The 23,410-nt window shown below is 36.5% G+C and overlaps 1 protein-coding gene across 1 annotated transcript in view; it reads left to right on the plus strand.

The window, feature by feature from the left end:
- mrrf (mitochondrial ribosome recycling factor) overlaps window positions 1-23,410 on the plus strand; it is a 108,365-nt gene that overhangs the window by 34,373 nt on the left and 50,582 nt on the right. Inside the window, exon 2 of the mRNA XM_039762820.1 lies at window positions 16,745-16,948. Within this exon, the coding sequence (XP_039618754.1) occupies window positions 16,765-16,948 (184 nt within the window). The 5' untranslated portion in view covers window positions 16,745-16,764. The remainder of the gene's footprint in view (window positions 1-16,744; window positions 16,949-23,410) is intronic.

The following is a 23,410-nucleotide window of genomic DNA, read 5'->3' on the forward strand; positions in this document are numbered from 1 at the left end:
TCTTTTTTTTTTTTCTTGAATGTACAAGTTTAATTCGGTTATGGCAATTAGGGCTATGTAGTACTTTTTACAGCTTCCCACTGTGGCTTTTTTCTTTTCTTCTGCTATTTTTTCATCAGCACAAGTGCAATCAGCCTCATTTTGCTGTTGGGTTTCAGGAGTGAACAAGTACAACACAGGTGGAGGACAATATTAGTTATGCAAAGATTCAGTCGAGTACTAAGTAGATCAAATGGCAAAAAAAGAGCATGTGAATCCTTACAAATTTGTTTGCTACATTAATTGATAACAAAATATGATAAGATCTTCATTTAAGTCACAAGTATAGACAAACAACATGCTTAAACTAATAACACACAATTATAATCTTTTCTGTCTTTATTGAACATATCTTAACAATAATCTTTTATTTTTATTTATATATTTCAATTTTTATTTATAAAGAATTCATTGTATTTATTTATTTTTATTCTTTATATTCTTCTTTTGGGGCCATTCTATAATAAATTTATTTCAATATTTAGGATCATTGCTGTGCTACAACACCCAACCTTTACTGAACTTCAGGTGCTGGACAGCCATCCTGAGATTATCCTATAGAATACTTTGATAAAGGTGGGAATCGATTTTTCCCCTTAACGACGATAAGCTGTTCAGGCCTGGAAACCACAGAACAACTTCAAATCATAATGCTCCCTCCACTGTGCTTAGCTGTTATGATGATGTTTCTTGCTGGTATGCAGTGTTCTTTTTATACCGTATGTACTGCTGCATGTTCTTCATGAACAATTTAATCTTAGTTTCATCGGCCCACAAAAAAAATTTTTCCAAATACATTAAATGGTGGAGCACAATTACATAATGTAATCAGTAACTTTTTCCTAAAACAGCATGTTAAATTCATAACGCTTTTGAAAGCACAAGAACAAGAACAACAGTGAAAAAAGGATACAGTTCTCCCTTGGTATCTACAGGGGATTGGTTGTAGATGCTTAAACTCCTTATATAAAATGACATATTTGTATATAATGTATGAATATCCTCACTTTTTCTTTAACTCATCACCAGGTTACCTGTAATAGCACTAGCAGACTAATACAGTAAAACCTTGGATTGCAAGTAACTAGGTCTGCGAGCGTTTTGCAAGATGAGCAAAAATTTTTAATAAATTTTAACTTGATAAATGAGCAAGGTCTTGCAATACAAGTAGCAGCGTACCTCACTCGTATAGTCAACATCCGTGCGAGCGTATACTGTTTACTATGGCATTGTGACCACGTGTGTGCGTACAGCGTTTTTTTATTTTGTGTCTAAGTGTAGTGACTGTTCTTTAGTAACTGTACTGCAACAATGGCCTTCATGAAGAAAAAGGTTGAAAAGGAAGGCAGTAAGAAGAAGGAGGAGATGATTACAGTGGAAGTTAAGAAGGAAATCATCGGAAAGCTCAAACAAGGTATGTGAGTGGCTCACACGGCAAGATTTTATAACAAGTCTATATCGACAATTTACACAATATTAGAGAAGAAATAACAGCTAGATGCAGCAAAAGGAGTTGTTAGAGTATCAAAGCAATGACCACATGTTCTGGAAGATGTAGAAAAGTTGCTTTTCGTGTGGATAAATAAGAAGCAACTAGCAGGTGATACTGTTACCGCAAACTTAATCTGTGAGAAGGCAAAATCCTTGTATGGCAACCTCATAAGTAAACTGCCAGGTACGTTGACAGAAAGCAAAGAAGGCATCAAGGCGGGCAGGGGATGGTTTGATAACTTTAAGAGGAGAAGTGGCATCCATAGTGCTGTGAGGCACGGAGAGGCTGCAAGTTCGGACGCTTAGGCTGCTGAGGCATTCAGTGTAGAGTTCCAGAAGCTCATGGTTTCCGAGTGTTACCTGCTGCAGCAAGTATTTAACTGTGATGAGATGGGGCTTTTTTGGAAAAAGATGCCAAAAGGACCTACATTACACCAGAAGAGAATGCAATGCCTGGTCACAAGCCCATGAAAGACCATCTCACCCTCTTGTGTGCTAATGCAAGTGGGGATTTCAAAGTCAAGCCCCTGCTCATGTATTATTTTGAGAATCCATGAGCCTTCAAGAAATGCAAGGTGCAGAAGAGCCAGTTAAACATTATGTGGAGATCCAACAGCAAGGCTTGGGTCTCTCGTATCTTGTTCGTTGAGTGGATCAACGAGGTCTTCGGTCCTGCAGTGAAGAAATACCTTTTAGAAAACAATCTGCCTCTCAAAGTCTTGCTGGTTATGGATAATGCTCCTGCTCATCCTCCAGGTCTTGAGGATAACTTACTGGAGGAATTCGAGTTCATTAAGGTTCAAGTTCCTTCCTTCCAACACCACTCCACTACTCCAGCCAATGGATCAGCAGGTAATTTCTAACTTTAAAAAGCTTTACACCAAAGCACTATTTCAGCTATGCTTTGAGGTGGCTGAAGAAACAAACCTTACCCTCCGAGAGTTTTGGAAAAAATCATTTCCTCATCACGAACTGCCTCTAAATCATCGATAAAGCCTGGGATGGGGTCACCAAGAGAACCCTCAATTCTGCTTGGAGAAAACTGTGGTGTGATTACGTTCTTGGTCATGACTTTGAGGGGTTTGCTTATGAACAGGAGCCACCAGTTGTCAATGAAATTGTGTCCTAGGGGAGGACCATGGGACTGAAGGTGAATGAGGACGACATTCAAGAGCTGGTGGAGGAACATGGCCAGGAGCTGACTACCGACAAACTGATGGATCTTGTCTGAGGAAGAGGAGAAAAAGACTGAGGAATCCTTCACTTCAAATGTGATTAGGGAGATGTGTAAAATGTGTGAAAGAGTGTAAAATTTTGTAGAAAAGCACCACCCGAATAAGGCTGTAGCAGTGCGAGCGATGAATCTGTTTAACAACAATGCAATGTCATATTTCCGCGAAATCCTCAAAAGGATGCAAAAGCAACTGTCATTGGATAGGTTCCTTGTTAAAGTCGCAAGAAAAGAAAAAGATTCCAGTGAGACAACAGAGAGTAGTGATTCCATTAGTTATAGGGAAAGTCATCCTACACAATAACTCTCCTCCTCCTCCTCTCCTTCACACCAGCCATGATTCTTTTTCAAAGGTAAAGTGCAGGTTAATTTGTTTTATGTATTTTTACTTTATATTTTGTATTAATCATTTTTATATAAATATTTTTGGGTTGTGGAATGAATACAGTAATCCATTATTCCTTATGGGGAAATTCGCTTTGCTATACAAGTGCTTTGGATTACAAGCATGTTTCCAGAAGGAATTATGCTCGCAAACCAAGGCACCCATATACATGAATTTCAGCTTCTTTTTACTTTATTGTGTGATCAATTCATTGTTACTAATCTTACAGCTAAATTTAGCAAGCGATATGCTACTTTTCAAAACATTTAAGATTTTTATTTTCTCTTTGAGAAAGAGCCCTGTTAAGGCCCATTTATAGTCTGGTGCAGGCAGCTGCATATACAGTTGCACACAGAGGATGCACCTTCTGGTCTGTTTATAGTTCATGTGTTTGGTGCGCAGCACCAGCTTTTCCCCCAAAACTTTTTTCTTTTGCCTTTACATACCAGTCTTGCTGATATATCCATTTTGAGTTATATTAAGTCTTTTTGTAGTGAAAAGTGATATAAATTAGAGGTCAATCAATCGGGGTATCACTGTTCAAAAGAATATGGTATACATTGGATACAACCAATTTTGTCTTTTCTTGCTCATTGTGTATTGTTTGTTTATTTTAAGAATCGGTAAACCGTTATTTGTGTTTGCTCAAGCCACATTGTTCTGGTTGTATGGAACTTTTTATCTTTTTTTTTTATATTGTTTGTAATATTGTACAGTGGCTTAGTTATTGTTCTCCTGTACTTGAAAACAAATATTAAGATTAACTGTAATTATAGTACCTGGAGTGGACACTATGAATTTGGCTTGCTAATACAGATGGTGAATAGTGAAAGAAAAGGCGTAAACTACTTCAAAACATGGAAGAAACTTGTGTTTAGGAGTACAGTTTAGATTTTCTTTTAAGAGGCCAATTACCCCTCTGAGCTGATGGTAAAGCTGTCTTCTGACCAGCCACTACAGTTCCTAATGTATGTAGCATATAGTTTTTTAGACTTTTTTAGATGTTGTTTTTACCTAAGAGAAAAAAAGAAAATGATTAGTCTCCACTCAATTTATTACATACTGTATCTTCTATTTATCCTTAGTTGTTTGCTTTCCTTGCACTCTGTTCTATAAGAATATTGTGTTTATGTATACTCCTTGTGACAGGTTTTAATAATTATTTATAGTCTGTGTCATATACAAGATTCACAAAGTGTACAATTTGAGAGACTATTTGTTGATACTGATGCAGAACATAGGGGAAGGAAGTTAAACTGGTAAATTCTGAAGTACGAAACCATAAATGATATAAAAACTTTCTTGCATTATATAATGCACGACGTCAGGTTCCATGCAGTGCCCATGCAGGATTTCCCTAGGCCATCCTGTCCTTCATATAATTGTTTATTTGTTGTACTAGTATATATATATGTATACTAGTACTAGTATACTAGTATACTAAATTTCCAACTTGTTAACACATGAGAATTTCCAGTTGTGCTCAAAATAGCTTGTAGTCAGGATGATCTCTAGAAACTACGCATAAAGAATTCATCAAAATCCAAAAAGCTTAACCCCAAGGTCTAAAAAAAATGCATAACTGGTAAATTGTCTTAATTATTAAACACAAATTTGTTAAAGATTTAACATTTATTAATAACAAATTCTGTATTAAAGAAAGACAGAATAGACACATTTTGACAAATGAAACAAAAACAGGAGAGGTCTTAATTAGTAATAAATAAACTATGACTATAAAAGTTCAAGAAAGCGAACTGACAAAACTGCACTAAAAATGCCCAAGCTCATCTTTAAGTTACAAAGAACAGTTTTAAACCAAAACTGCATATCTTACAGGACTGCATCTAATGAATATTTTTTATCAATTAGTGTGGTGATTATTTTTTCAATTAAGCAGCTAACCTAATGAGTAAAATTTTGGATTACTCCTTTAAAAATCAAACAAATGTAAATAAACAAACATTAAACACTAACGTGCAAAAAAGGTATACAAACTCATTATCTATCCAAATAAATCTAAATAATTCCAGTTCTGGAATAAGGTTTATCAGTACAGCATAAGCGCAAAACTCAAGTTCAAGTAACAGTGGAGTTTGTTTGAATCTTATTTCATTAACACAGAAGAATATGATCTGTTTAGTAGTCCAACATAGTATGAAGATCTGTTTAAGTAACACTTGAGCATAGCTTGAACGTAGCTTTATATAAGTTCAGTTTAACAAAAACAGGGGTAAATCTGAACCAGGTCAACACACTAAGTTGGGTCTCTTTTCCCTTTTTCCATCTGTCTATCTCTCTATGTGACACACAAAGCAGTGAAGACAGCAAGTTATGCATTAATTACAGTGGAGGGATGTAAGCATGTCTACATGCCCTGCAGCCACACTTGCTCTTTTCTTTGCCACAGTGCTATATTCCCGCTTGCTGTAAAAAGTTGTCCTGAAAGAGTTGTTGCTGGAACAGACAGGTATTATTACTGTACCAGAATAGCCAAACTAGGAAACCTTGCTGAATTTTCCTTCGTCCATTTGAGCTGTCTCCTATCCTTTGGACTGGAATACTCCCTAAAGTAGAGCACTACGTCATTCCTTTCCATTTTGCTGTCAACACCATTTACATGGTGATTGCTTTTCTCACTGCTGTGCTCATCTGAGTCTGAGCCAAGTGTAGTCTATAACAGGTACACTGGATTTCCTTTTGACTCTTGTGACTTGACACTGCCTGAGTCAGTCTGTTTCACACTTGCCTGCTGAAGAGGGTCATCTCTTGTTTTCATTTTTGCTTGAAATGTGAGAGCTTACACTTGTACTTTTAGGACAACCAGTGGTGATAAGAATTGTGGGTCAAGGGAAGTGCAGTGAAACACACATTTACTTTCATCCTGGAATGTGGTTTCCCCCTCCCACCTCAATGTAATTTCCTTTGCTGCAGTTATCTGTAAAGATATAATAGGAATGGACTCCCAGAGGCCTTTGTCATTGGAGGTAGAACAGAACTAGAGACATGACTCCTCATTGAGGAATATGGTGGCTTGATAGAAAGGGTTTTGAACATGCTCTATTTGTTCAGGTAGGCTCCACTCATCACTTTTTAAATCCAAGTAATGTTTCCCTCACTGTGTGACCTCTGGATAGGACAGGGTTGCTGTCACAGACTATCGCAGTGCCGAAGACATGACTTTATCATATAGTATGAACTGTTTTGTGTAACTGCTACATCTTATATCAGATTATGTTCAGGTATTCCCCACTGTTGCTGTTTTGCTTTCAGTTTTCTGCTGACCAACTCACTCTTCTTAAAATATTCTACAAGGCATCTTGTAGCCACCAGTATGTTGCTGATCTGAGAATCCCTCAGAGCACGAAGGAGGACTAACTGAAGTGTATTGCCTCCACACAATGGTGGGAAGAAACTTCATGCTTCTCTTCCAAGATCCACAGATCTGTGTAATGCTACAATATTAGCTACATTATCATGTACAATAGCTAGACATTTTTGAAAGAATAAACTTCTCTGCTGTCTTACACCCAAGTAGCAATATTTTCTGTGTCGTTCCTCAAGTTTCATTGTGGTCAGGCTAATATGAAGTCCACTCCCAGTCCTCCTAAGTCATGATGTAGTTATACCAGAATTATTTTATTTGATACTAGTACCAGTGAAGCTTTACAGTACTCAATATGTTTTAATACCGCAGCAAAAACAAAAATCCCATTTAATGGATTTTTTTTTTAAGTATCTCCTTTACTGAGGTGCCCTTTTCAGTAATACTGTATAAAATATATAAATACTAACAGTAATAACTTTAAAATACTGGTATATGCATCAAGTAGCTACTGAATTATCATTTAAGTAAACAAGTGTTGACATTTATAATTATCAAAAGAGATGGGCATCTCTGGTGTAACAACAAATGATAGGGTTTGTAATCTGGGGGGATTTTAGCATACGGTTTACAAAGAATGGTACCCTCAAACTTACCTGTGCAAGTGCACATTCTAAATTTATTCTGAAAGTTTCTGTCCAGTAACTGAAAAATAATGTTGAAATTATGTACTACATATTAAAATTCAAACATTATTATATATACCTGTATATGTACAGTTGAATTAGAGAACTCCAAGAAAATGTTGGATATTTCCATTTAAATAAACTCTTTAAAGTTGTTTATGCAACAACATGCATTAAAAGTCTGGTTTTCAGTGAACCAAACTGTGAAGTTTGTATCCTTTGCAATTGTAAGATTTATATACAGTATTTAACTCATTAGCTGGTTAAAAAAATATTACTGAAGAATAATGTTTAATGAACGAGTCAATTTAATTTAGATTTCAAATATCAGAAACTCATGGTGCTTAAATTGTCCAAATCTGTCCCTCCTTTTTTAACATTTGTACCAACTTTAAAGTGTGAAATCAAACTTGTCAGTTTTACACAAATTCTTTATTTTAGAACTCCTGTTAAAAAGAGTTTGCTTTGATGTTTTCAAATTTTCTTATGTGATTGATCACACTTTATTATTGCTTATGCTTATGTGCAGATCCACAATTGGAAAATTACTTGGTCTGTCGTTATCTGTACTCTTAACTGTGAGAGAGCATTACATTCTTCAACATACCCTTCTGAGATATATATATATATATATGACATGTGCTTTCACTTATATTTTATACTAATGAATGATAGTTTGCCTTCAAAAGCCAAATGAATGAATGACACAAATTCAGTGTTGCAGATTCATATTTAACAATGAAGTATGCTGTTTTACTTGTCCTTCTAACTGTGTGTTCTGGTATTTATGTATAATCTATGTTTACACAGTACATGTCATACTAATAGGGAGATGTCCCTTGTCCTAAAAAGCATTGAAACACTAAATACATTTTATTTTGTTATTAACAAATGGAGCAAATCATGTCAATGCTGCTGTAGACAAGCTAAATAACCACTTTGTTTGAATCTTGTCTCAATGTTGTTGCAACTGCTGTTAAAGCTGCTAGTCCTCCCATATCCCAAAGTCTTGCAGTGTATATGCGTAATTTTGGATGTGTGTGAGGTCTTCCTCCTCAGTCTGCAATATTGAATCACACGTGCTGGTTAGAAAATGGACAGATGCTGGGACATTTGTAGAAGTGTTCATTATAATCATATCCTATTGTTGTTGTTGGCTTCATGTTGACAGACAGGCCTGACATGCACGGCTTGTATTTATTCACTAAAGAAAGCCATACCGCCAATATTTCTTATCTTCATTATTTATTTACTACTTTATTTCTTTATCTTTACATTACTACTTGCAGACTGTATGCCTCACTTTTTATCATGAAATTTCCTTTTATGAGCATGTAATGTACTAACATTTAGCTAATTCTGATACTAGGAAAGCATTTTCTCTGTAAACTGTGAATATTTTCGTCATTCTTTTTCATAGATTTAGATAGCTAATAAAAAAGTTGTCCTAATACTTCATCTGCCAGTTTTAAAGCTGCCAGTTATATCTCTATTAGTTTCATGGTTGCCTTGTATGTTTCAGAGCTACGTGACGTTTGATGTGGTAGGTTTCTCAGTTTCTGCCTTGTACGAATATGTAGTTTCCACTGATTTACTCTGGTGTCTTTCAGTACATGTTTCACTGTTAAGTTGGAAGAAGTATGCAGGTTCAAATTTATTGCTGTCTTTGAGGTGATTAAAGACACAGATTTAGATTCCCATATTGCCTTTTGTGTTTAGGTCAGGTACGTATAGTTAGATTAGGAGCACTTGCTGATACAGTGCATTGTTGCACCCACCACATGACAAAGTGACATACAATAATCAAGCAATACATAAGCAATCTGTCAGTTGAATTTAGTGCATTTTATTATAAATATTACCAGAAACTATTATAAAGCAATACTTAAAAAGAGCGATTCCAAACAGTTGTCAAATGGTGTTGATGAAATAGATTATTAGAATTGATTATTCAATGATTACTTAAAAATGGGATTTTTTGCTCTTCCTTTCTTAAGTTACACAAATGTGTTGAATTTTTACAAGTAAGTAACATTTAATTTTGCAAACTTTCTCGTAAAAAGTTGCATACTGTCAGCTGTATTACCTTATAATCATTGCTTTGGGTGATTTTTTTTTTCTTTTCTTTTGTAATGATCCTCATTAGTCTGATATGTGTTTAGAACTTTTTTTTTCTTTCCAGTTATTACCTTTTTCAGAACATGTATGACATAGCACAGTCTGGACTTTTTGAAATTGCCAATAGCAGTAATAATTATTTTGTGTTTTGGCATTTCTAAGATTTCTCAGACCTGTTCTAGTTGTTTCAGCTTTTTTGCCTGTTGTGTTTTCTTTTTTTGGCATAGTTCTGTGTATGAGATTGACATACACAACCACATTTGCACTCTTCTTTATGTATACAAAAGTGAACATTTTCTGCATTTTTTTTATTTCATGACTATTTTTTAAGTGGAAAATCATTTTTTTGTGACGATGTCATCTTCTTGTTAAATAGATGTCTGGAAAAGTCTACTGATGTACTGCTAAAATGGTTATGTGCCTCAATGGAATAACCTCGCTTTGTGTGCAGTCATTGTTCTTGACAAGTGCTCCCTGCCTGTCAGTGATAAAGCTGCTTTCTTGTACTGGTGTTGCTGCCTATAGAAAATGGCAATGCAAACATGATCTGGCATTCATGTGTTATGGAAATGTTAACACTGATTTGCACCTGATAGCTGACTTTTCTTTTATAAAAGCATCAGGCTTATGACAGAATGAGTGATGATGTTCTTGACATGTTTGCAAAAAGAAAATGTTTAGTTAGGCAAGCTGCAAAACATGGTCTAACAATGCTGCCTTATCTTGTTAGCATTTCAGCAATGAACTAAGAACTGGAGACTGACCCTTTATCAGCTGACATTTTAATCACTGTATCTTTGGAGACCTTGTGAAAATAAGCAACTTTTAGAAATACCGAGGCCCTTTCACTGGCAGTTCAGAAATTTTAAAATATATTAGTTGTAGTCTGTTAGTTTGTCATCAATCTTAAACTTTCTGTTGTAGTTTGATGTTATAAGAAATTTTGCAAATTGACAACCTTTTTGTTCATTGAACTAATGTATGATCAGCATTACTGTTTTGATGCCAGGCTATTTTTTTTACCTGGTAGTAAATATTGAAGAGATACTGTAGTACAGCTTTTGTCCTTTGATGTATCACGTTTCATTTGGTAACATATGAATATGATGTAGCTGCCGATTGCCTTTGATGTGTTCATTGAAGTAATATGATTTAAATCTTACCAGAGTTTCCTGTTTTGTTTGCTGCTGATAAACGTTAGACCATGGGCTCCGTACTGCTTATACAGATAGTTCTTCTAACTGAATTTTGAAAATTCAGAATTTCTGAATTATTTTCTCACCTTGAAAAATGGCAATAGGTGTGTAATGGAAGGATTTTTCTCTGCAAAGGTGAAATAAAGAGAGGGAGGGGGAATCAAGAAAGCAGATGGGCGTTAGTCGCTTCAGCGCAGAATCAGCTATAGAAACTAATGTTTTGGGAGAAACAACCGGGAATGTTCTAAAGATACAGCCAAGGCTATGTAAGGAGTTGTTTTTCACTTCGAGAGGCTTTTTTCACATGTAAGCATATTACTGTGTCTTCTGGTATCAGGCACTAGTCTCAAGGCCGAGTAGAAGGAAAAAGTGCCGTGTCCCGTGGAAGGAGGGGTGTGAGAAACTGATTACTTCTGCATGCACTGCTTCCACGTAGACCGCTTTTGGGCAAGGACACCTAATTAGTATATAAGGGAAGGTTCCGCCCTCAGTTTCTTTGAATGCTCAACCGTGGGGAAAGGTGCAACCGCCCGGTATCTGATAAAAGGCACTTGGGGTTGATCCTCTGACGAGACTGACATGCGGGCTCCCTCAGTCTACTGGTCTAGGATGATGGCTCTGGGTCTTTTGATGTATGTTACTGTATGTATGTATGTTGTTGTAAGTATAAGTTTGTCTCTTTAAGCATATATATTTATTTCTATAACCCATTCATATGTATTTATATGTTATAATTGAATAAGTACATTTTATTTAAGTAACGGACCTCTTCTCTCTGATTTTTGCCTACTTATGTTTTAATCCCTTGAACCATTTTCCCAAATCAAAACAAGGTGGAATGCAAATGCAGTTGTTAGTCTGTGAACATTGTTTTTCAGTATTTTGTACACTAGTAATTACTGCTTTAAAATTAGAAATAATAGGCACATCATAGTATGCTGTAAATAGAATGCTGAAATCTCCATATAACACATGTACAATCAAATCATTAAGCATCATAAGTGAATGAAGAAAAATTTGTCAAAACTAAAAAGTAATTGCACTTTCTGCCTATTAAAGTCAGCAGACAGTAGATGCACAAGATTGTGTCCTCTTGTTATGAATGCTATTACCATACTCATGGGTTCCTATTTTAACTAGGCTTTATATTGCTTCTCATGCGTATTTTAACTATTGCCCGAACAATGCCAAGATGATTGATTAATAATATATATTGCACCAGTGTTGCTAGTATTAGGGTTTCCTAGGAAAAAATCTGTATTGAAGAAAATAAAAAATTAAATGTGCTACAGAGGTCAAATGTCTTTTTTTTATGAACAGAAGCACGGATACGTGTAAGGTTTGTTGCTCTCTCTTTACTGTACACTACACATACAATGAGCACAAGTGCCAGTTGAATGAATGCTTATAAAGATAATAATACTGTCTGTGTTGACTTAAATATAAGGAATAAACTTCACTCACATCAAAGTGTTATGCACTGTTATGTGATGATGATTTTTTAAGGGCATTAGTGAATGACCATATTAACCAGGTCACACGTGTATATCCTAAGCAATGTGTGCATTAGTGAAATTAGTTGAATTGAAATATTTATCTGCATATTTATGTATAATATGTACTATTTAATGAACATTATGTTTATACATTGAGGAGTGTGCTTCACCTTGGCTTGTCTTGCTTTATTTTGATTTTTTTTAGCTTTTCAAAGCTTTACCAGTTTGATTAGCACATATTAGAACTGCTGAAAGAAAAAGTACCTGTTTATTAGACTTGATGGCCTACTAGAACATTTAAATTTTTCATATCTTCCAGACTCCCATTTATCGTGCCTGACAATAACCTTAGGATAGTAAGCAAAGACGGTATGCTAGGAAGCAAAATTAGTTACTGTCACAAAAATAAGTCTCTTTTTAAATGCATTTTAATACTATAAACAATATAAGGGCACAAATCATAATATTGGAAAATGTTATTGGCATGTTTAAAAACAGTAATTACCCTGTTTAAAGTGCTGTTTCTGAGCCAGCTGTGCAGTGGCCATTTTAGCAGGGTTTAGACAATGAGGAAACATAGAAAAACAAACATTTTAGGCAATTTGTGAAATTCAAGTAAATCAGCAAGTGAAATAATGACATTATGCATCTTTATAAAAATTTTGCATATTGTCAGTCCTGAGGACCATGAATGCCAGCAATAAAACTAAGGTGGTATATGCTGAAAAAGAACCTAATAAACACGTTTTGCTTGGAAGAGTTTCAGCATCATTAATATCACTGCAAGTTCAACAGGTAACAATCCAAATTTAAGGCTGGTTTATACTTGATGCACCTCTGCAGGGTGTGAGGGCTGGGCAGTGAAAATGACATCAGACATGGGGATAAGCCTCGCTTGATGCTTACGCCCTGCGCCTCACATGGAGATTTCTTTAAACTACGCTGCAACATAGATGCAGCAGTGTATATCCAAAAGGGTGAACTTCAAGAAGAGGCTGACATTGAACTGGCCAAACACTGTGACTTATTGACTTGGAGGCTGTTTTATCTTGGTAGAGTAATATATTTTGCTCTACTTTCCCCTATTGTATTATTAATATGTAGCTTTAGAATGCTTAATCTCACAGACTTACCACTGTTTATAAGGTATTATTGTATATAACTTATCCCCACCTTCCCTTCTATATCTATAACCTCAGGCAATTAGATGTAGTAAAAAGACAAGCAAGAGTTAAGTTACACATAAAATAATGTATTACTGATAATATTCATAAATAATAACAAAATGCAAAGTACATTTGAATATTGGCAACCATACAACCTGATTAAATGGTGATGTGTAGCTCAGGTGGCACACAGACTTGTAGTTACTTAAAATGTCTCTAGTTAAGGCATCATTGGTGCTCAGCTTTCTTCAGAACAGGCCTCAAGCCTGTTCAATATGGCTGAAGCTGTGCTCTTCATTGTGTTGTCTTTAATCCATGGTGTGATGGTCTTCTTCAGTTGTTAGTAAGAAAGAGAGAGTGAGATAAAGCAAGCAAATATATGGGTTTTCTGTCCAACCCCTACAGCCAATAGGACATTGAGGTACTTAAAGGCCTCTGAGACAAGCCAATTCCAAACAGCCATACCTCAGACCAATGGGGGAAATAGAACATCTTAACACCTGCCCCCAAAACCATATGTTAAACATCCTGGCTTCCTTGTGGGGGGTTGAAAGACTTTAGCAGAGAAATACTCGCCAAACTGGTTTAAGACAAAATTCAAAAAGAATTCAGTCATAAAGGGGGAGGGGTAAACACTAAATTACATTACTTTGCCTAAATTACAAATAAAGACATACAAAATATATTAATAAGTTATATGCAAAATCTTATATCACAACAGAGGCTATCAACATGTCAGTCGAACAGGCTTCAACAAGTATAAATGTCTTTAGGTCACCCACCATACTCACACTTTGTATTGTGCTCTATATGCAGGCTTCACATTGCAAGTATAAAACAGAAGAAATATTGGCCTGATATCTCAGTGTCCAATATTATGAATTGAATTTTTCAAAAATTTACCAATCTAATGTACTGTATTGCACAAGCTAGTTTAGTCTTCTTACATACATAGAAGTTTCTTACAGCTTAGGTATACATTACATCATTCAGTCTTACTTGTCTCTCCTTGCAGCTGGTTTATAAATCCTGTGCCTGGTTGTTGTATATGTGGAGAAGTGGTAATAATGGAATGCAAATGCATAGCTGATGATCCTTATTCTTTATAATAATGTAGCATTATGCAAAGCAACGAGGAGTTTTGAGTGAGACAAGCAGCTGGTGACCTGCTACATGATAAGGCCTCTAGGGTCAGTTTAGAACACAATTGTTTATGCTAATGGACTTCATACCAACCAAGTAAACACCCTACACCATTTGAGCTTTACCATAGCAAAGTAATGACAAATGAAGATGGGCCACTAAAAAGATTTATTATTAAAAAGATGTTTTAGAAGAACTGATGGTCATTTTCATATGGACTAACCAAACATGAATACAAGTACATTTTAGCATAATTTAGTATTCTTAAATAATGGACTCAAACTACCATTTTTGGAAACATTGTTGCAGCAGTACAGTGTGAAGCAGTGCCAAAATGGTAACCAGTACCAGCCTCCAAGCAAGCAATCCATGTTACATAACAGAGGATAGTGAAAAGAGCAAATGCCTGCAATTTACTGGATCCTTATGTCTGCCTTGGCTTTCATATATATCCTTTTGGAAGCATCATTAAATATTTAACTGTTCTTGCTGAGACGTGAATGAGAAGTGTATTAACCAAACTTTTCTGAGAATTATGATGCTTAATTCTATTGATCAAGTTTAACAAGACAATAGTTAAATAAGAGGATATATGCTCTTGTGTCTGTCTTAGTACCATGAGAGGTGCATTATAAACATATGGTTGTTCCGGCTAAGGAGTTTTATGAGGTGCAATTATATACAGTATGTATTTAAAAAGTAAAGATGAGGTCACAGTGATGTCCACAGATGGAACTTGCGGATAAGGTGCAATCACTGGTAAGGGGAAAAGAAAGAGTGAACCACTGCTGTGACTTTTTTAACCCAGAATCTTAAGAGAAAATTTAAAACCACTATAACTGGATGCACAATTCTGCCTGGGTTTTACTCCCACATTGCCAAACACTTGCATGTTAGGATAACTGACCATTATACAAACTGGGTGTGTGTTTATGTATGTCTTTTATGAGTTGACACTGCAATCTACTGACTCCTACTATGCACCTAGTGCTTCTGGAATGAGCTCCAGCTCTCTGTGTCCTTAAATTGGGTTAGGCGGGTTTAATAATGTTGTATTGTACGTGTATTTTTGTTGTGTATGCCAATGGAGGCTTAAGTGTTCTTTACATCACATTTCTGTCGTACCTTTCAAGTGCTTTTCAGAGTGAGTACTAACCTGAGGAGAGTCAGATAGAGGATGGATTAGTTTAACACATATCCTAAAACATAGAAAACAGGATTTTCTGACATGATTACTGTTTTGGAGATTTGGCAAATGTTAGTGATGCATATTTCGTCCTATTTCCTTAAATAAAAGAACTTTTGTTTACTGAGGTGATTAGTTGATAAAATGATTATTAAAGTATAAACTACCTCCACTGGACTACATTAATTATTAAAATGCAAAGTCATAGGATAATTTACAAACTTCCTTTTTAATGACCTTGTACCTTATATGCCTAGGGTTTTATTTTTGTGTTATAAAATAACTGTTTGTAGAGTGGGGTTTGGTTGGAATTACACTTATGAGGTATAGCTGAATAGGGAATGACCTTGTCTGAAACTCAAGTGCCATGCATCATCTCTTGCTCTCATTCACAGAATAAATTAAACTATTAGACTACAGAAGCTCTTCCTACATTCAAGAAGGGGGTGGTATCACGGAAAGAAAGCACACAGATCCACCTGATATCTGCTTTAGCATTTTGAATTTCATTGAAAATGTTTCCTTCATCTCAAAACTTCAAGGCTCCTTATTTTTATTACTTTCTGTTTTGTATGGTTTCTCCTCTCTTCTGCACACTTTTTATATATCTACTTACAGTATTTTTTTCTGTCTTGTAACTTTCCTCAGAATAATGCTTATCTGGTCCATGCTGCTGAAATTTCTTCTTTTTTTTTTAGGAATTCTTTCAGTATAAAGTGGTTACAAGTGCTATAAATTATCTTGATTCTATATTCAGGATCATTGCTCCACCCTTTTTTAATTATTAATCTTTTGAATTAAATTAACCATTGTGGCTTTTTTGTATATTTTGGAATTTTAATAATTAGCATTTCTAAATACCTTCATAAGTTCACTTCCTATTATGTCATTCTAATAGATACAGTTTATGGTAATTTGACTTGCAAATTTAGTTGTGTTGTAGCTATCTTCTCCTTGCTCACATACACTATAACAAAGTTGTTAAAAATGTGATTTCTAGTGTTGTTCATGTATTCTAAGTCACTTCACATTAGGCACAAAACTTTTACCAAACAATTTTTTTGCATGTATTTTATTTTCTAGTTAGTTTTTATTAACAATCATGTTTGACTTTAGTGCACATCTGGTAATTTCTAAATGATACTCCAGTTAGATTACACCTTTGTTTGAGATGACAGTTGATTGTATGATAGTATTTCTGTTAATACCCAAAATCAGTCATTTCTTTCAAGCAATATTATTCAGGACCGTCTCTGACTTTTCTCATTTATGTTCTTTTTAGGAACTGTTTTCCATTGAAATATGGCTGTCGTTCTAAGGAACTTGTGCATGCTTCAGCGAACTTGGTATAGATCTCTGCTAAGTGTCACAAGGTCACCTCCAGAGTCGATTGTGAGCTGGTCAGGCCTCTTCCAGAATTGCTGCAGGCAATGTGGGGCCCTACAACTAAACCAATACAGGCATTTAGCTACAAAAAAAACCAAAGGTATGGATAACATCATTTGGCCCACTGAGACCACAACTCTGGGGGCATTGGATTATTTCATATAGATTTAAACATATCCCTTTAGTAGCTACTTTTAAAGTATGTTTAAATGTCCTATTCTGAAATCTCAATTTTAAATGTGATTTTTATGCTCTGCATGTGAGAAACATAGAGGACACGCAAACATTTTTTTTGTTTATGTGTTATCAAGAATATGTGTTTATTCAAATAACATACAATAATTTAACTTAAGTGTTAAAAATGGCTAAGTGAAAATTAGAAAAGAATGAAAAGCAAGAATTTTAAAGTTCATTCTCCGCTTACAAAACCGTTTATATTTTGCTGTAAGCTGTTTTACTGTAATACCTTGTCATAAAATCACATCCATTGGTATTTGTGTAAAAATACTGAACAATAAGTTAAATTTTTTTTCCTCTAGATTATATGTATGTTGCACCATGACTACCAGATGAATGATTTATAGGAAAAACAGGAAAAGTGAAAATTGCTGTGTTAGTTCGTTCCTGCTCCCAATTAATTAGAATTCCCAGGAGCTTTTGACATTTGTTTTCTTTCTTTTGGAGTTGTATTTTTCTGTTTAAAAAATGGTTATATGATATATTATGCTGCTTACTGCCTTCAGTAGTTATAATACTGGAGAAAATTATTAGGTCAGAACCTTTCAAATTATGTTATGACTGTACGTGAGATAGCCATGAGCCATAACTAATGACTTACTTTAAACCAGAACCCTTTGTAAGGACACCCTGTGCATTAAATTTTTTAGCATGGTGTATTTTAATTGTAAATGTTGCAGGCAAGGATCCAGCAATAAGCATTTGAAAGAATTGAGTGTGATATGCATTTCTTTAAAATAATTATTTGTGAAGCAACAAGTAAATAAAATGTGTAACTCACACACAGCTGCTGCCTGACTGTCGTTTTGTTTGGGAGAATTTGTCAGTTAAACAGAGTTTTAAAGTTGACCCTTAGATCTACAAGAACTTTTTTCAAAGATGTGGCTTCTCCGGTGTTTTGAAAGAATTTTACGAAAATAAATTGAAATATATAATCAGTAAATAAACTACGGAAGCAAGGCAGTGCCAGAGCTGATTGACTAAATACGGTGTTTTAAAATTTATTATCTAAACAAGCAAGTAACATTAATTCAATTTGTTTTAGTTGCTTTTGAAATGTTCAGTGACATACAGTATCTAATAGGATGCAGTTGTATAAAACATAAAATTTTTTGAATTATTGAAATTAACTGTCATCTCCTTACCTACCTAACTCCAGTATGGGCTAGAGGAAGCATAAGCCTTTTGTGCAAACAACTGATATGAAATAAGGACTAGTCTATCAAAGACACATGATTTCAATCTCATGCACAAAAAGTTTTGAAGGAACAAATCACTATGATGTCATGACTTTTTATTTTGAGAAGAGCATAATATATTGAAAAATAAACCCTGTTATGGAACTTGGATGTAAGTGATATAAATCTCCAGTTCTACCTGCTGCTTCTGTTTATATGAATATAAACATTTAATTTATGATAACATTTATGCAAATTGACCATCACCTTGTGGTTTTCCAATAGTGTGCATTGTTTACACTTCTTATGCTTTTCCTTTATTTATTAATTTACTGTATTTATTAGATGTTTGGGCATCTTACTTCTTGCCTGAAGAAGGGGCCTGAGTTGCCTCGAAAGCTTGCATATTGTAATCTTTTTAGTAAGCCAATAAAAGGTGTCATTTTGCTTGGCTTTTCTCTACATTCATAATGGCTAACACGGTACAACAACCTAGTATTATAAAGACATATATATGTAAGGTTGAAAAAATGGAAGAATTAATTAAATTTTTCTAATGTTCCTAGGCACAAATTTACCCTTTTATATTTGGTCACTGTAGGCTAAACTTAATGAAATACATCCATGTTGTTTGCAGTCATTGGCGAGAAAACTTTTTCATCTGATGGTTTCATGGAGAACTGATGTATTGTCTTGGACTCGCACCACAAGCCGTCTCAGTTTACACTTTTGCACTGTGGTAACTGCCTGTGGCCAGCTGCAAACCTGTAACGTCTAGAGCTAATAGAAAACTACTGGCCCCGGCCAAGTAGATACTACTTAGGAACAAGGCAATCTCTCTGAGCCACACCTTTACTGCACAGTGCTGCCGCCCCACACTCCACCCCTCCACAGTGCAAAGCCAGCCAGACCTAACAATTGCCATTGTTTCACACCACGAACCATCTCGGTTTGCTAATTTGTACAGGTAACTGCCAGTGGCCAGCTGCGAACCTACAATGTCTGGGTTACAACAGCTTTCTCAGAAGCAGTTTCTTACCAGTCTGAGCTGAAGGAAGCTCCCAGCCTTAGCCAAACAGATACTTCTTTTGAACACTGAGAGCAGAGCACTTCCTATTGACATCTGCTAAACTATCTACTCCTTCACCACCACCATCCAGTGCAGCTCTGCACCACATAGGTGTTAAGAACTTTTCTGATAGAACTGGGCATCTGTTGTGACCAATGCCAGATCACAGCAAACAGTATAAAAAGTCCACAAAAAAATCTGCATAATACTCCTACTTCATAATCTACATGTCAAATTATTTATGCTCACAATGGGCAAAACACTTTTTTTCCCTATAATATTGTTAAATAAACACTTGTGAAATCAGTATTGTGCATGCAGAGGAAGCATGTTCACCTATGAACAAGGTTTTACTTTGAAGGTGTAACCAATAAATGAGGGGGAAAATTAGTGTAAGACTATATGTGCTTCCATGTTATTTGTAAAGTAAATGAAGAAGCATGTCTCAATTACATTAAATCACTTACTAACTTTATTCATGTACACCACCAGTCAAACGTTTTAGAACACCTACGTTTTTCTTCAAATTTAATCAATTGAAATGTAATGACCAACCTAAAATGATGAAAAGGTAAACAGTAAACTGCCAGAGGTTTAAATTTAAAGTTTAGGTTAGCAAAACCTGAAAAAAGGAAATTGCAGAATATTACTAATTGGCCTTCTTCAAGGAGCAACTAATAGGTTATAACCTACAGATGTTCTGCAGCAATTAAAGTAAATTTAACCTTGCAAGTTGAAGCAAACAATTTGCACAGGTGTCCCAATGTCTGTTGATTATTTAAAAAGTCCTCTGTTTTGAAGCAGAGTTGGAACAGACAGTGATAATGGCAAGAAAACAGCAATTAAAAATTAAATGAGACAGAACATTTTTACCCTTAGAAGTGCAACCTTTCATTTAGAGAAATTGCAAAATAAATCAAAGTGTTAATGAGTATGGTGTCCTACATAATCCAAAGGAAATTGGAATCTGGAAAAAACTCTAATAGGAGGAGATCTGGCAGGCCCAAAGTCACAAGCCAATTAGAAGACAAGTTTTAGAAGGTCACCAGCTTGCGTGATAGGAACCTCGCAGCACAATAGCTTCAAGAACAGCTGCAGGAACAGTTGTTGCAATAAGCAAGTCTCAGGTTCTGCTGTGAAGAAGAGACTTTGTGCTGCTGGGTTGACAGGGCCAATTGCAGTAAAAATAGCCATTACTTAAAGGACAAAAAAGACACTTGAAATAACAAGCTATGCACTCCTGTAGACTGAAAGAAAGTCTTATGGACTAATGAATCAAAATTGGAAATCTTTGGTTCATAATGCAGGGTGTTTGTATGGCATCAAGTTGGTCAAAGAATGGTTCCTCGTGTGACACCAACTGCCAGACATGGAGAAGAAAGTATAGTATGATGATATAGAGTTCTTTTGCAGGAGGCAGGTTTACTTTCCGGATGCACTGTATTTCTTTGGGTTTTACCCGAACTCTGGCTACACATACTGCTTGGACCTGTGTAGGTGTTCCATGTGCTGGAATAGATGACCACATCGTCCAAGTAGGCAATACTATATGAGTTATGAAGACGGAGCAATTTATCCACCAGACGATGGAAGGTTGCTGGTGCCCCATGTAACCCAAATGGAAGGACATGGCACTGCCAGTGACTGCTAGGGGAGCTAAATGCAGCCTTAGTCTTTGTGGTGTCCGTTAAAGGAACCTGCTAGTACCCCTTTGTCAAGTGTGGTCAAATATTCAGACTGTCCTAGCCTCTCGAGAAGGTCATCCACTCATAGCATCAGATAGGAATTTGCAGAACTTGTCTATATGTCCTTTAAAAAGAATTTCAGAACAATTGTGACTGGTCTTTATCCATCTCAGCTTTTTGTAGTTTGGAGATCAAAATTGCAGGTGAGGCCTGACCAATGAGTTATAAAGCTTAAATATAGCCTCTTTTGACTTGTAATCTACACATCAGGGTATACTGTATAACCTAACATTGTGGTAAGCTTCTTAATGGCTTCTGTAAATTGTCTAGATGTGCAGTCAACTCCAGAAATACTAGCACCTTCATGAAAAATGGTAATATATAAGTAATATATAAAAGGGGCCACGCATATAATGAGTGATATTTTGTGCTTAAACCATTGGGTACGCTTCATGCTTTTATTGTAAAACAGACATTTGGAACAAAATTAAGTTTTCCTTTAAAACACATTTTCATAATAAAGCAGATTCAAAAATATTGGCACTCCAAATGTCAGTAATTTGTGGAGCCTTCCCAGGCAGAAATGACAGCACCCAACCTCTTTCTGTACTGTTTAACAAGGCTGGAGAACACTTGTGAGGGGAGAATAGACCACTCTTCCATGAACATTTACAACTCACTGAGATTCTTCAGTTTTTTCTTGTGAACTGCTCTCTTCAATTGAGACCACAGATTTTCAATTGGGCTCAAATCTGGAGACAGAGAAGGCAGTTGCAAAACCTTGATTTAGCCCCAGAACCATCTATCCATCCATTTCCATCCATCCATTTTCCAACCCGCTGAATCCGTACACAGGGTCACGGGGGTTTGCTGGAGCCAATCCCAGCCAACACAGTGCACAAGGCAGGAACCAATCCCGGGCAGGGTGCCAACCTACCGCAGGACGCACACGAACACACCCACACACCAGGCACACACTAGGGTCAATTTAGAATCGCCAATCCACCTAACCTGCATGTCTTTGGACTGTGGGAGGAAACCGGAGCGCCCGGAGGAAACCCACGCAGACACAGGGAGAACATGCTGACTCCATGCAGGGAGGACCCGGGAAGCGAACCCAGGTCTCCTAACTGCGAGGCAGCAGCGCTACCACTGTGCCACCGTGCCACCAGCCCCAGAACCACTGGCAGCAAAACAGCCCCAAAGCATCAAAGAGCCACCACCATATTTTATCGTCGGTATGAGGTGCCCTGCTTTGTATACAATTCCCTTTTTCGCCAAGCATGGTGATGGTATGCATAGACTTAATGCTCAATTTTTGTCTCATCTGACCACAATACACGTTTCCAGTTGTATCTCCAATATTGCTTGGCAAAGTTGAGATGATGGGATTTGTGCCTCAGACTTGGGAGAGGCTTCTTTTGTGCCACAAGTCCATAAAGCTTCTACTCATGGTGGTGTTGTCTCACATTTGACTTTGAAACAGTGAATCCTCAAGATTCAACAAAGATTTGCAGTTGTGAAACTGATCTTTGGGCTCCTTTTTGCCTCTGTTAGCATCTCTTAGACACAGCCAGTCTTCCACAGGTCCAGGTCCCGGTCCCTGATGTCTCATGGCTATGGTAAGGCTCTCTCTATTGACCTAGGCTTTGTTCCCCAAAGGCAATGGTGCTCAATCCAAGCCTCACTGAACCCTTACTGTCTTCCCAGTTTTCTGCTGTGAGCCATTCACACTCCTGGTCACTCCCACTCCTTATGGATACTCGGCCGGAGCGACCTAATTCCAACCGCCCCCGAGCATCAGCCAGACACTCCTCTCCACTAGCTCTCCTCCCAGCTGCCTGCCTTCTCTCTCTCTCAAGCCCACTCTTTTTAGCTTGCTCACTCCTGCATCTGCACACTCGCTCTCGACTTCCTATTGTCTTCTCTTTCATTAACCTTTATTCTGATGTCTGTTTTCTGGGTCATTCCCTTTTCCTCATGCCGGCTCATTCTTATAAGGCTCCATGGGCACAGCATCTCAATTTCGCAATGCAAGAAGTCAATACAGCAATTGGGCGTCTCGCCCCAATTACTCCAACTCCCTGCTGCCTCATGAGCGCTCACCCATGGAGAACGATCTGGCCAGTTGATTATTTATTAAAAACGGCTACTTTTTCTGAGCCATGGACCCACTGTACCACATAGGCCTGATTGTGCTTACTGGTAATTTTAATTGGATACCTATTTTTTATTTTTTGTTTTGTAGCCATTCCCCAATCTATGCAGTCCCAACAATTTTTTTTGTAATTTGACAAAACATTTTACCTGTGCGATACCTCACATTTATGTCATTTATGTATGAAACAGGACATGGCCATAGCCAAGAGTTCCTTGACACTAAACGCAACATC

Source organism: Polypterus senegalus, chromosome 9 (assembly GCF_016835505.1).
Source record: "Polypterus senegalus isolate Bchr_013 chromosome 9, ASM1683550v1, whole genome shotgun sequence".
Taxonomy (NCBI): Eukaryota; Metazoa; Chordata; class Cladistia; order Polypteriformes; family Polypteridae; genus Polypterus; species Polypterus senegalus.